At 37.9% G+C, this 14,717-nt stretch overlaps 2 protein-coding genes across 2 annotated transcripts in view; one reads left to right on the forward strand and one right to left on the reverse strand.

Annotated features, from left to right (window-relative positions):
- Positions 1 to 374: 374 nt before the first annotated feature.
- Positions 375 to 11,943, reverse strand: dnajc25 (DnaJ (Hsp40) homolog, subfamily C, member 25). Its single transcript, XM_082170547.1, has 4 exons — positions 11,582 to 11,943; positions 8,715 to 8,867; positions 3,180 to 3,650; positions 375 to 933 (listed from the first exon to the last, which is right to left on the reverse strand). Exons 1-4 carry the CDS (start codon positions 11,867 to 11,869, stop codon positions 811 to 813), a joined length of 1,035 nt encoding a protein of 344 aa, XP_082026673.1. The 5' UTR covers positions 11,870 to 11,943; the 3' UTR covers positions 375 to 810.
- Positions 11,944 to 12,929: 986 nt separating this feature from the next.
- LOC309500143 (uncharacterized protein) overlaps positions 12,930 to 14,717 on the forward strand; it is a 28,165-nt gene continuing 26,377 nt past the window's right edge. The window contains exon 1 of the mRNA XM_082171707.1: positions 12,930 to 13,727. Within this exon, the coding sequence (XP_082027833.1) occupies positions 12,998 to 13,727 (730 nt within the window). The 5' untranslated portion in view covers positions 12,930 to 12,997. The remainder of the gene's footprint in view (positions 13,728 to 14,717) is intronic.

A 14,717-nucleotide genomic window follows, 5' to 3' on the forward strand; every position in this document is an offset into this window, starting at 1 on the left:
GCTGATGTGAGTTATCTTCTAGTCATTGATTAGCATATTCCGTCATAATAATCTATAAATCATGTTCCAGGGGCGGGGTTTATGTAAATTTTAGGGTTGGTGATGTCACTAACCCGGGAGGAATGTGGTGTAGTCTCTTCCAGCCGTTTGTTGTAGTCCTTAAATAGCGATTTCTTTAAAAGCAAATATCTCCCTTTGCTTTGAACTTTGAGCGTCGTAACTTTGCAGATGTTGTTTATGCTCAAACAGCAACATTACACACTAACTAAAGTTAGAAAAGTTAAAAAAGTTCAATCATAATCAACCACCCCTTTAATCTACGGCATGACAACCTTTTTTTATGGTGACATCAACAAAGTCTTCCTAACCAAACCTTAAACTATAAAACTTTATTGAAGTACCATGTAACGGAACAATTAGATATGACTTTATATATATATGCAAATAAAAGGCTTTGAGATACAGCATAGGATCAGACGTAACATTTATAGCAGACATGTAGAAGAACAAACAGAGGGACAGAATCCTTCAGTGATTGAAATGAGGAATTTCTCAAACTGTAACACTCGCGTTCTCAAGCCTGTGATCAAATTCATCCTGGTAAAACAACACACAATGTCTCTCAATTGATCCTCTTATGCAAACGCAAGTCACATGATCCTCCATAGGTACAATCAAATCTCCTTTATAGTCTTATATCATATGAGAAAAGGCAGCCTTATAAATCAGGTGCACATCGTCTGTCCATTGTAAACGAGTGTTATTACACACACACACACATCTGGGACGGCACTGTGTGTGTGTGTGTGGTCAATCGTCAGCGAACGTGATGCGTCCGGGACCCTCGCTCCTCATCCAGCGCCTGTAGCGTTTCCATCGCGAGTCTGTGGCCATCTTCATCTTCATCTCCTCCTCCTGCTCCTCTCGGTAGACCTTTCACAAACACACAGTATCATCAGTCTGTCTGTACGCCTAAACACACACATACTAACAACACCACACACTCCACATTAATATGATGAAAAACAGGTTCATCACTGATTAATGATGTAATTGTGACGTAAATATAATGAAGTTTCTATTCTGAATATTGAATAGGGCTAGTGGATCTGATTTTTAATCATTTTAAATGATTTGCAGAAAAACATGTGAACTTAAAGCTTTTAAAGTTCACTGTGCTAAGGCACACACACACATATGTATGCACACACACACACACATACATACATATATATATACATATATATACAGGTGCTGGTCATAAAATTAGAATATTATCAAAAAGTTGATTTATTTCAAGAATTCAACTTAACAGGTGAAACTAATATATTATATAGACTCATTACATGCAAAGTGAGATATTTCAAGCCTTTATTTGTTATAATTGTGATGATTATGGCTTACAGCTTATGAAACCCACGAAATCAAAATCCCAGAAAATTAGAATATTACATGAAATCACACAGTAATTACACAGTAATACCATGGTCATTGAACCAGGTTTCGGTTATTCTGGCAGTGTGGGCCGGTGCAAATCCTGCTGGAGAATGAAGGAAGCATGAAGTGCTCTGGAAATGTCCTGGTAGACGCTGCGTTGACTCTGGATTTAATAAAGCACAGTGGACCAAAGTCCTCTTTTCTGATGAGAGCAAATTTTGCATCTCATTTGGAAACCAAGGTCCCAGAGTCTGGAGGAAGAATGGAGAGGCACACAATCCAAGATGCTTGAAGTCCAGTGTGAAGTTTCCACAGTCTGTGTTGGTTTGGGGAGCCATGTCATCGGCTGGTGTTGGTCCACTGTGCTGTCCACTCAACACAGCGTCTACCAGGACATTTCCAGAGCACTTCATGCTTCCTTCAGCAGACAAGCTTTATGGAGATGCTGACTTCATTTTCCAGCAGGATTTGCACCTGCCCACACTGCCAGAAGAACCAAAACCTGGTTCAATGACCATGGTATTACTGTGTAATTACTGTGTGATTTCATGTAATATTCTAATTTTCTGGGATTTAGATTTTGTGGGTTTCATAAGCTGTAAACCATAATCATAAAAATTATAACAAATAAAGGCTTGAAATATCTCACTTTGCATGTAATGAGTCTATATAATACATTAGTTAATTCTTGAAAAATAAATCAACTTTTTGATGATATTCTAATTTTATGATCAGCACCTGTATATATACATACATACATACATAATATATATATAGTCCTGGTCAAAATTATTGGCACCCTTGGTAAATATGAACAGAGATCTGCATTGTTTATCCCTTTGATCTTTCTTTTTTTTAAATCACAAAAATCGAACCTTTCATTGAAGTAAATCAAATTAAAGTGTGGTGAAAATCACATAACAAATTAAATGTTTTTCTCTAATTAATTGTTGGTCACACTTATTGGCAACCCTAGAAAGTCTCATGAGTAAAATCTCCCTGAAGTATATTCCCAGTCATATTTACATTAACATTAGGGTGACTAGGAACATGAAATTATCCAGCCAAGTCTTCTTGTTTCACAAATATGAGGAAACACAAAAGCCAAATTCCCTAAATCATCCATCACAATGAATAAAACCAGAGACTATAGTTCTGATGTGCAGCAAAAGATGTTAAACATTTAAAGAATTGAAAATTCCCATTTCCAACATCATGTGTCTCTATTGTCTTAATTAAATTAAATGCATGTTTGAAAAAAAAATAGTTGTTTATGCTACAAAATTAGTTTGTTTCTCTAACTCAAAGTAGTTGGTTTAACAGTTTCATAACTCAAAGTTTGATGAAAACGTTTAGGTTCTCTGACTACATTAAAATACACTATAAATGCGAACATGGAACTCAATGAAAATAATTCAATAATAAAACCCATGTCCTCACACTCTATGATGATGTCACTCATGGTTGACTGTTGTGATTCAATAATTAAATCAAACCATAGAAAAACTGCAAAAATTATTAAACGTCTCATTAATTGATTATATAAAATTGACGACATAATTGCAATTATAATGTAAAACTGAAGAACTGCATTATGATTTTTAAATAAGGGTTTTAAACGTATTTAAAATGCACTTGTTAACTTTCAAAGAGCTAGGAAATTGTCGCAAATATTTATCAGTTTTAAACCGTGTAAAGCACTTCGTGTATGTTGGCCGAAATGAAAGAAATCTTCTCCAAACCTCATAGTTCTCTTTGATCCAGAGCTGCTGCTTCAGGAAGGTTTCGATCAGGCCGCTGTCCAGACTGTCAAACTGAGCCTGGGACATCTTCATGTTCTTGCGGATGATGTAAAGTCTCTCCTCCTCCCCATACTCCTCCCCACGGACGGTGAAACGGTAGAACCACGAGCAGTGCCACGCCACGAAGGTGCACAGATGGTACGGGAACAGGATGATTTTACACAGCAGGATGTCGGATACGTTGGGCTTCTGATATCCACCTTTGATGTCGATCTTGTTCTTGATGATGTCTCTGATAATCTGCTCCTCTTCCTCGCGGATCTCCTCTTTGGATCGCCGGTTCTTTCCCTTCTCTTTGGTTCTGTTGAGGAGACCTTGCTGCTTGGCCAGTTCGGCAGCCTGGATGCGATATTTGGGAACGGTCATCAGGTAGTTGATGGCTTCTGTGTAGCTACTCCACCAGCTGTAATACTGCAAACAAAAACATCTGCTTGTTAAATGGACAGTTATTGCTCTAACAGCTGTCTGTATGATCCATATGCTAAATATTAATGTGCTGACTGTCATCAATCTACGGCAGGGCTCTTAACCCTCATCCTTCCCTCGCACTTTGTAACACATCTTTCCCTCGCGGGTCAAAATGACCCGAAGCCCTAAAATTATACTTTTTTTTTGGTCCAAAAAAGTTAATTTTATTTCATTTTGATAATATTTTTTCTGTGTTATAAAGCACTCCCCCCCCCGCACAGATTTTTTAATATTTTTTTATTTTATTTACCTTAAAATTACTAGATTTGATCAATAAATAAAAAATAAATAAATAGTCATTTAAGCACATTCCTCACATTCATTCAACTTAAATTGAAAATAACACAATTTCCTGCATAACCCTTTTAATTCAGCTCAAAATATCTTACATTGGGCGTCTTTGCCGACCTCTTGTGGAAATAAATAATATAACATGATATTTCATAACTCCTGCCACTAGATGGCCTTATAGCTCTATATGGAGCAAATGAGCGGGTCCGCTGGGTCCTAAAGTCAGTTCCGTATGCATTCAGATACACATGTAGACATTATGAAATAATCTTTTAGTAAAGATTTATTATTTTTAGATTGAATTTTGAGCATTTTTAGGTTTTTCTATGTGTACTGAAGCATTCCTCGCATTCCATTCATATCTATGGGGGTCAAATTGACCCGACAGGGAAGGATTATTTACTTTTTTTTTTATTTCTACCACAAAACACCTCGAATCCATTACATTTTTGTGTGTATTCGTGGTTCAAGTGCGACAGAAGTCTTAGGCTCTTGGACCCCTTTTTAAAACATAATTTTTTTTTTCCAGGTAATTACCTGAGGGAAGGATGAGGGTTAAACCCCAGTCCTGCGGCCGGTTGCATAAACATAGCCATAATGTTAAGACAGTGTCTTAAGTTCTAGTATGACCTACTAGCAGTCAGTCAGGGGCAGTCAGTCTTAGTTTTCGTTATCAAAGTAGGCGTATCTACGTTTTTATGTAACAGATTTAAAAAAGCTATGAAACATCTTAAAGAAAATAAATTGATGTCCAACTTGTAAGACTAGTCTTAGAGGTTTATGCAACCGGCCCCTGGAAGTACTGCTGTCCTACAGTGTTTAGTTCTAACATTAGTCAAACAGAGAGTTCAGGTTTGTGTGATTAGAGATAAACCCTGGAAGACAGATGTCCTTCAGGACCGGAGCTGAAGAGCCATGACCTGCGGTGGATGAAATATAGTTCTTAGTAAATTATTAAACATAACTCATTGGCTCTTCCTCCACTAACACACAAGTAATCACATGAGAGTAAGTATGACCATAACATTACATTGCTGCCACACTCAATCCAAAGTTTTAAATGTTTCTGGTAATTGCTGTTAATGGGACAGTAGAGAATCTTTCTGCGGTGGTTTTGTTCTGTCAGACAAGGTCTTAAATAAAGATTGTTTTGATTACATCATTACACCAGTAGGTGGCAACAAGTGACTGATAAAAAATGTATTTCTCATTGAAACATTCCTTCAGGTCTTTATGAGTGAGTCATTGAATCAATCATTCATTCATTCAGGAGATTCGTTCAAAAACGCTGATTCATCTAGTAATAAAACAAGTTAGGTCTTTATGAGCGTGTCATTGAATCATTCATTCAAAACAACTACATTCAAATGACTTTTTCATTCATTACAGAATCTCTAGGAAATTACATGTTATTTTTGTTTAGTTGTCTATTCAGAATAATGAGAGAATCATGATCTCTATATTTTAAAACAATAAAAAAAATTGTGATTCTCAATTTATCTAGACTCTTGCATCTCTACCTTGAACCAAGCATACACTGATACTGGGTCTTTAAGTCTGTGACGTACGGTTCAGAGGTTATAGCCCACAATGAATTTGCTTTGTAACCCCTCTTTGGCTGTTCAAAGAGCGTCTATGCAATGGAGTAGTGGGTAATAATACTTCAATCCCACCAGGGGCCTGTACCATGATGGTAGTTGAACAAACTCAGGGTTGCAGGATTAGTTTCGAGTTGACAAACCCAAACCAATCCAACCAGGCTTTGTTGGTACCATGATGCTGATCATCAACTTTCTGAGATCCTGAGTTTAGGTGTGACATCAGTAGCGAACAGCCAATCACATGCTGAGAAAGAGTGACACTGAGATTAATTTCTCGCGAGAGAAGCAGCACGATTCACTTATTAAATAAAAGTATTAAAATATTAAGAATTTAAACAAATTTACACAGCAAGAAGAAAATGGCTGTCCATGAAAGAGGACGACTAAAAGAAAATGTCTCGCTACTGTTTATCAGTGCAAGTAAAAGTTGTTAAGTTAGAATAAAGTTGATAAAGGTATAGAGAGAATTGAACATGCTAATGACTACACCTTTAATGTGAATAAAACAACTAAAGGCAAAGAGAAAATTACTCCCAGCTCTTGAATTAATAACTTTAGCTTTAATGAGCATTAATCTATCTATAATTAACTATGCTGTGTTATTTTACATTTGATTACTTTATTAGATTTCTAGCATATTATTATGGATACTTATATCCTGATCATAACTGGGATAGTTATGTGCATGTATATAATTTGCATATAGTGGTGTCCCATTTCATAGGGAAAGATCTTCAACTCCACTTCCCCTCGTTGAGGGGACTTTACTTTGGAGGGCACTCAAAACCAAGTGGAAGTTTTAAGGGGGGAGAAATGGGACAGGGCCTTAGACCTAAGTTAGCCTGGGGTAAGGTGTCTAATTTTTTTGGTCTAAATTAAGTCAGTCTTTATTTTTGTGAAACAGTCTAACTTGCATTACACTAGTCTATGAGCAAATTTTAGACTTGTCTAACACTATAGACCGCTCTAAAATATCTTTGTGAAACCGGCCCCAGTATTTGTACTGCGCTTGTTGCTGTGCACCCAATTGATGGGATTTAAAATTTGGTGTGCATCTTCAAAACGGTCATTGTGCCTGTGTGTAGTTCTGTCAGAACTGAAGGACGTTCAGAAGACGCCATTCAACATAGTCAAGATGGTTGACGATTGCATTGGCTCCTATCTGCAAACTGATCTGACGAACCAAAATTATTTGTCTATCCAACATCGTCTATCCAACAAGCCCCATTCTATACATTTATCTTCTACTTTCAGCAATTTTGTCACTGTTACCACAGATGATATTTCAAAACTGGTCATGTCTATGAATTCATCTACATGCTCTCTTGATCCCATACCTACTGAGATTTTGAAAAAGTGTCTAACACTATTGTGCCCCTCTATCACTGGTATTATTAATCACTCTTTATTAACTGGTCAGGTCCCTTCGGCCCTTAAGTTAGCTGCCATCACACCAGTCCCTAAAAAGACTGGCTGTGATGTGGAGGATTTGTCTAACTATAGGCCTATTGCCCATCTACCTTTTCTAGCTAAGGTCTTGGAACGAGTTGTAGTTGGCCAGCTACAGCAATACCTGTCCAACAACAATCTCCTAGAACCGTTTCAGTCCGGATTTAGATCAGGCCATAGTACTGAGACTGCTCTCGTCCGGGTTGTAAATGATCTTCTCATCTCTGCTGACATGGGTGCCTGTAGTATTTTAGTATTGTTGGACATCACGGCTGCTTTTGATACAATATCTCATGCTGTCCTTCTTGAAAGACTGTCTGTATGGCTAGGAATCTCTGGTACTGCTTTTGAATGGTTTACATCTTATCTTACAAATCGTTTCCAGTTTGTGTCTTTGGGGGAAAACAAATCTTTACCAACACTAGTTCAGCAGGGTGTCCCACAAGGGTCTGTGCTGGGTCCCATCTTATTTAGCATCTATATGTTGCCTCTGGGTGACATCATTCGTAAGTTTGGGTTAGGTTTTCATTTTTATGCCGACGATACGCAGATCTATATCAGCATGCACCCTAATCCAAACCTTGCGGTTACAGCCCTTAGCACCTGCTTGGATGAGATAAAAGTCTGGATGTATGACAATTTTCTTAAGCTTAACCAGGCAAAAACAGAACTCCTTTTTGTCGGTACACCAACATCTTTACTTAAACTTAACACTTCAGAGTTGATTACTGTCAATGACTTTGTTACTCCGTCCCTTCAAGTGCGCAATCTTGGCGTTATTTTCGACCCTGAACTTATGTTCGATGCACATATTAAAAAGGTATCAAAGACTGCATTTTTCCATCTTAGAAATATCGCTAGACTACGACCATTTCTATCGCTGCCAGATGCAGAAAGGCTTATTCATGCCTTTATTACGTCGAGGCTTGATTACTGCAATGCACTCTATTCTGGTCTCCCAAATAAATCCATCAAAAAATTACAATATATTCAAAATTCAGCCGCCCGGTTATTGACACATACAGCTACTCGTCAACGTATTTCCCCGGTACTCTTTGATTTGCATTGGCTGCCGATACAAGCACGCATCGAATTCAAAACATTGATTTTAACATATAAAGCTATTCATGCAACGGCCCCGGCTTATCTCTGTAGTTTAGTCACTGCTCATACTCCAGCTCGCTCTCTGCGCTCTTCCAGGTCATGCATCCTCTAGCAGCCTCGATATAAACTAAAGTCCATGGGTGGTCGAGCATTCTCGGTCCCAGCACCACGTCTATGGAACGCTCTACCACCGGAAATTAGAGACTCTCCAACATTGGATTCTTTTAAGAACTCTTTAAAGACACACCTGTTTAGAGCTGCTTACTGTAACTGAATGAGATTTTTTTATTGTATTTTATTGTTGTTATTCTCTTTGTATATTGTAGCGCTTTGAGTCTAAGAAAAGCGCATTAGAAATAAAATGTATTATTATTATTATTATTATTTGGGCTTTTCGTCATGAGGGTCTGAAAATGATACACAGAAAATTGGAGTCTCTGAGATTTACAGAATCTAAACTTATTTAGAGCAGAAAAATAAGGAAGATGATGAAGAAACTGATCAGTATGTTGGCTTTTTCAAGCCAATGGCAATGAATGAAGTGAGGAAGTGACCAGCTTACCTGAAACAGTGAGATTGCACAAATAGTCACGAGAATCACTATCCTAACGTCTACTTTGGGAGCAAGTCTTCTCCTGTAGTAGGTGTAGTAGTGGCTGTAATATTCCTCTGGGTGGTCCAGCATGTAGTCATAGTCCTTACGTAACTCTTCATCCTGAAAATCACAAAATTAGAGATCTTATTACTTATTACTATCCACCTTATTCCTGACGAGCTCACTGCATGTTGAATTATGGGTGGTTCTTCCGGTTTGGGGAACTTCCATTCAAAAAGGCTGAAACGAATCATTTCAAATCATAAGCTTGCGCTACAAATAAAGCTGAACGCCAATTTTCCTTCATTATTTATTTTCAGACATCATGAGAATAACGTTATACTTGTTATTTTAACATGATGTTAGAACAAGAATATCTATGGCAAGAGCTCTTTTCAGTCGCTGCTTTCTTTTCCTCGTGATTATTTTCTTTTTTCCCTTTGCAATCCGCTGTGAAAGTATGAAAAAGGTCAACATATGCTGCACATTTGTGGTCTGTTCTCCCAAATTTAATTTATGATATATTACATTAATAATTCACTGGAATGCACGAAGAATCTCTCGTTATTCTCCTCCAATCCTCACGTCTCTTTCCAGGTTTGTTTTCACAGGTAAATACAATTTATAATCTGTCAAAATGACGGAAATCACTTTGAAATAATATCACGTAATGCTGAAGTTAATGAACATTTTTGATTAAAGGCAACATAAGTTACATAATACAGATATATATATATATATTACTACAGTGATATTTAACCAAAGACTCGTGCTTTTGGGGTTATTTGGTCTGTTGAAAGTACCTTGTTGATGCTGTTACAAATTTTTTTAAATTTCCTTTTAATGTTCGATGGTTGAAGGGTGAGTAGATTAATGTCCTCTCATTCATTGTGACACTTTTTTAACGTATTGCGTTCATAGAGCTAGTCTTTCGCTGATTGTTTACAGCTTAATGGAAGTTACACCCATAATTCATGCAAAGCATCATGGGGCGTAAGAATAAGGTGGATAGACTATTTACCATGTCTTAAATATGCAAGAAAAAGCAATATGTGATGTAGGTAAGGACATGTCTGACATCCGAGCTACATTTGAATGTTATATTGGTGACTCAGTTTGGGAGAAAGCATAATGCTGATGTTATAACTTATTAATAACATTTCAAATGTCGTTGAGGTGTTTTCATTGTGGTTCGACTATGTGCCTAGATTAACAAAAGTGTATTCAAGAGCGGCATTTGAGTGGGTTTTCTTCACTCCTCTTGTGGACATGTACCAAAATAGCTGGATTTGCCAAAGTTTGCGGAATCTTTTTTAAAGGAGCCGTATGTAAGATTGTGGCCAAAACTGGTACTGCAATCACTTTCAAATTACTGTAGAGCGGTGTATCCCCTCCCCCTCCCCCCTGACTCGAGGTTGCCAGATAGGCTGCAGGATCCCGCAGGAACGTCGGCTGCTACAAGGAGCTTCCAATGGCAAGTGACGAGTCCTACACAGTACGTTTTTTTTCGGACTTTGTCACGAGGTATTTCGGATTCATAACGAGGTCTTTTAGGTTTCGTAACGTTAGACATTTTTTATCCGACACGTTTGTAGCTGTAGCTGTGGTAACTAGAGCAGATCTGGCAACCCGGATGCCGGAACACTACTGACTTCGTGATTGGTAGATAGGTGGAGGGTGGAGCTTCAGGCCAAAACAGTTGAGGGCTGCAACTTCACTTTTAAATGACAATATCCTGGCCAGACTACTGTTGTCAGTGATATAAGTATTTGAAATGAACATGATTTCTTAATGTCTAGTGACATATCAGGGCCATTTTATGATTAATTGAAATACATTTCTTACATACGGTTCCTTTAAAAATGTAAAAGATCAACCACAAATTTCACATCGGGTTGAAGTTGGTCATATGATTTGCTGCTGAAATTTCACTAATGTGACCACAACTTTACTAAGTTGCAGACTTCTGTTTTAATGGGATAGTTCACCCAAAAATTTAAATTCTGTCATTGTCACTCACCCTGATGTCGTTCCAAACCCGTAAGACTTTCATTCATCTTCTGAACACAAATGAAGATCTTTTTGATGAAATCTGAGTGATTTCTGCCCCTCCATTGACAGCTACGCAACTACCACTTTGACGCTTCAAAGCGTTGATAAAGAGATCCATATGAATTTAGCGGAATTTAGAGACTCGATCGCTTTATACAATGAACAGATTTAATTTAGGCTTTTATTCACATAAACATTCATCACCTCACACACCAGCTGAGCTCAAGTATGTTCGCTTGACGCGCGAGAACAAACCTCATTGGTTCTTGAGGAAGATCAAATGTGTTGCATAAGGAGAATGAACCTCATTGGTTCTCATGCTTACGCTTGCATTTACCACAGCTGATGTGCAAGTTGATGAATGTTTGAATGTGAATAAAAGCCTAAACTCAGTCTGTTCATCATATAAAGTGACCGTGTCTCTTCAAAAAATTTGGACTCAATTCATACGGATTAGTTTTACGATCTCTCTATGAACTTTTTGAAGCGTCAAAGTGGTAGTTGCGTAGCTGTCAATGGAGGGGCAGAAATCACTCAGATTTCATCAAAAAGATCTTCATTTGTGTTCTGAAGATGAACTAAAGTCTTATGGGTTTGGAACGACATCAGGGTGAGTGACAATGACAGAATTATTTTTTTTGGGTGAACTATCCCTTTAATGCGCATTCTGACCATTATGAAACTCTAGACTATCCACCTCAACTCAATTTTACGCGCTTCGGAATGAAGATGTTAGACAGGGCTGCATGCAAACGGGCGCTAGTTTTCGGGGTTAATATTACCTTGAGTGTCTCGTAAGCGGTAGCGACGAGCAGAAACTTTTGATGCGCGGTCTCGCGGGTGTCTCCGGTCTCTCCGGGCTGGTACCGGTCTGGGTGGTATTTTCGGGCCAGCTGACGGTACGCGCGACCGATCTCCGCTTTACTGGACTCACGCGAAACCCCAAGCACTTCATAGCAACTCTGAGTCCCGCAATACAGTCCCTCGATGAGCGCGGCGACCGAAGAAACCCCCAAAATAAAGACAAAACAGATCCATAAAGTGAGTCTCAGCTCCACGGACGCGGCCATGTCAGCATTCTGATGCTGCGGTCGCTCTCTGATGACGCAACCTACACGTGTTGAACACTGTGCAAAAATCTTTTCCAATCGCGTGTCAAATTACTAGTCAAGTCTGTCTTCATGGTCCCTTACCCATTTTGACCACTCTAATCTAGCTTTTCAAATAATATTTTTAGATCAATTCTTAATTAAACTCAGACCTCTTTGAATAATAAAGTCAGTGACCAAGAATGGAAAGACTTCTGGCTTCTTCGACTAAAAAGAAATCATCTCTTTTTTGTTTTTTTCTTTGTTTTTTTATAACTGGAACTTTACTATGATCTTTCAGTTTAATGACAGTATTTCACCCAGTTTCTTCCTTTTGTCATCTATGAAGAAACAATTACTCACTTATTTTGAAATTGTGTTTATTGCACAAGAATTTTGGATTGACGTTTCAAATTTTGTAAAAAGGAATTAATCTCTAAACTTCTGAATTAGCTTCTTTTTTCTTTTTTTTTTACCACTTAAACCCTTTTAATATTAAGTTTATAATTACTTTATTACTTATTCCTTGCAGAATTTTACATTCTTAGTTATTTTCACAGGAAATACCTTCTTTTTTTTTTAAATAACTTAAATTCAATTGCTCGAAAGACTATTCTAACTTAAGATAGATATAGTACACTTAGACACTAGCTGAGTTCATATTCACAAAAGCAACCAAATGCCTATATAAAACCAAATCAGAGTACCAAAACAATTCTAAAAAGCCTGTGCTTTTCTTTTTTAATGCTCTGATAGTGATTCCCCCTTTTCTTATTTGTGAAAGTGGTGTTTTTTAATGAGCATTACTTAATTTTTGCTAGATTTCCCTGCCAGTAAAATAAAAAATATATAAAAAGTGAAAGAAAAATGAACTTTTAAGAAGAGATACAAGCAAGCTGATGTTATGAAGGCATTGAGAATATAGATGCTAATAGAGGGACATAATCGATCAATACTTACTATTTCTTTAAAACTAAAGATCGGTTAAGACCGTCCCCTTTATTTGATTGCATAACTTTGTCTCTTCATATTTCCATGCTGCCAGTCAGTAGCTCCTCCTCCACATGCTTGTTCCTGCTTACTGAGCGCAGGAGTTTGTTCACCGCTGTCATGAGTCCCAGAAGGAGTCTTTTCCTTTTGCTTGTTCTTCTGAACCTGAAACTGAACCTGCTGTGTGTGTCAGGAGGGAAGATCCTCGTCTGGCCTGCTGAATTCAGCCACTGGCTCAATATAAAAGTCATCATAGACGAATTGATCGAAAGAGGACACAATATCACAGTGGTCACTCACACGGCCACACCGTCTGTCAAAACCACTCCATCCGAGGGCTACAATGTGGAGATTATACAGGTTCCTCACACAAAGCAGGACATCCTGGAGAACATGGAGAGGATGCTGAAATACTGGACTCATGATCTTCCGAATGACAACTTCATCAAGGCTTCACTGAAGATCAAGGAGATGATTGACTTTGGCATAGAGCAGAATCAGGCCGTGTGCACTCAAGTCTTTGCCAGAGAAGACCTCCTTGAGAAGTGGAGAGAAGAGAAGTTTGACGGATTACTGGCCGACCCTCTCTTCTTGTGTGGGGAGCTGCTGGCACAGAAGTTGAACTTACCTTTGATTCTCAGTCTCAGGTTTTCCTTTGGTAACACGTATGAGAGACTTTGCGCACAACTGCCGGCTCCGCCATCCTACGTCCCTGCCATCGGCTCTGAGAACACAGATGAAATGAGTTTCATGCAGAGACTGAAAAATGTTCTGTTCTATGGCGGACAGGATTTTTTGTTTTATCTAGTCACTAAATCAAAGTGGGATCACTTATATACAGAAATCCTGGGTAAGCTTGCATTTCATTTCTGTATTTGCTGCACTGCTTTATCTTTCTAAATACAATAAGTTGCCTCTTCTTAAATGTTTGATGTACATCAGATAATAGGCCTCAGTGAAAGATTCATGTATTTGAATTGCATGTAAAATTTCCATCCATTTGGATTACAGTTTTTACGTATATAACCGAACGTGATGAATAATTGAGAATATTCACAACAGCAAATTTAGGAACCAAGTACCTTTTATGTATTGCTTTTAAAACTGAAACCTAATCAGATACCGAAACAATTCTTATAGCTAAACAACGTAATAAGTCTGCGCTTCCTTTTTAATGCTCCACAAGTGATTCCTCTTTTCTTATATTATTGTGTTAGTAAAGTGATGCTTTTTTTTAATGAGCATTATTTAATTTTTGTTAGATTTCCGTGCCAGTAAAATAAATAAATGAAAGAAGAAACAGGTAAGATTTCTGTAATCGTAGTAATAAACAAAAGTGCTTTAAATACTCAATCACCGGGTTTATATATTTATCAATACATTTAACTTGTTTCAATCTCATTCATTTTAACTGATATTCATATATCAGCGTCACCCATATTTTAACCATGTTCATTCTTTTTAAATGGCTAAATTTAATTGTTTTCACAATGCTGATTCTAAACAATTAGATTTTTTTTATATAAAATAAAATAGATGCAAATAGTTAGTAATAAACTGACAAACATGCGTCACATTAAGTTTAGTTTACGTTAAAAACATGTAATCCAAACGGGTGAAAGATGTAAATGCATTTCAAGTACTTAAAGCCACACCGCGGAACTTTTGCGGGCGCTAGGGGCGCTAGACCTGTAACTTTCACGTCTAGCGCCCCTAGAGGCCACAAGCGCCGCAGCACTGTCGCAAAAGTCTGCTCCATGAGTATATCAGAGCCTATGGTCACGTGATGGCCGTAAAGCGATACGTTCTCCAGGTCACATGACCTGGCCAACGACGGTCC

This window comes from Leuciscus leuciscus, assembly GCF_965113295.1.
Source record: "Leuciscus leuciscus genome assembly, chromosome: 5".
NCBI classification, from domain to species: domain Eukaryota; kingdom Metazoa; phylum Chordata; class Actinopteri; order Cypriniformes; family Leuciscidae; genus Leuciscus; species Leuciscus leuciscus.

Bases quoted from the DNA above. Each gene is read 5' to 3' on its own strand.
- dnajc25 (XM_082170547.1), bottom strand. From the start codon at position 11,869: ATGGCCGCGTCCGTGGAGCTGAGACTCACTTTATGGATCTGTTTTGTC. The intron at 8,868-11,581 runs GTAATATTAACC...TGTGATTTTCAG, and splicing joins CCGCTTACGAGACACTCAAG to GATGAAGAGTTACGTAAGGA. The intron at 934-3,179 runs GTTTGGAGAAGA...TGTTTGTGAAAG, and splicing joins GGATCAAAGAGAACTATGAG to GTCTACCGAGAGGAGCAGGA.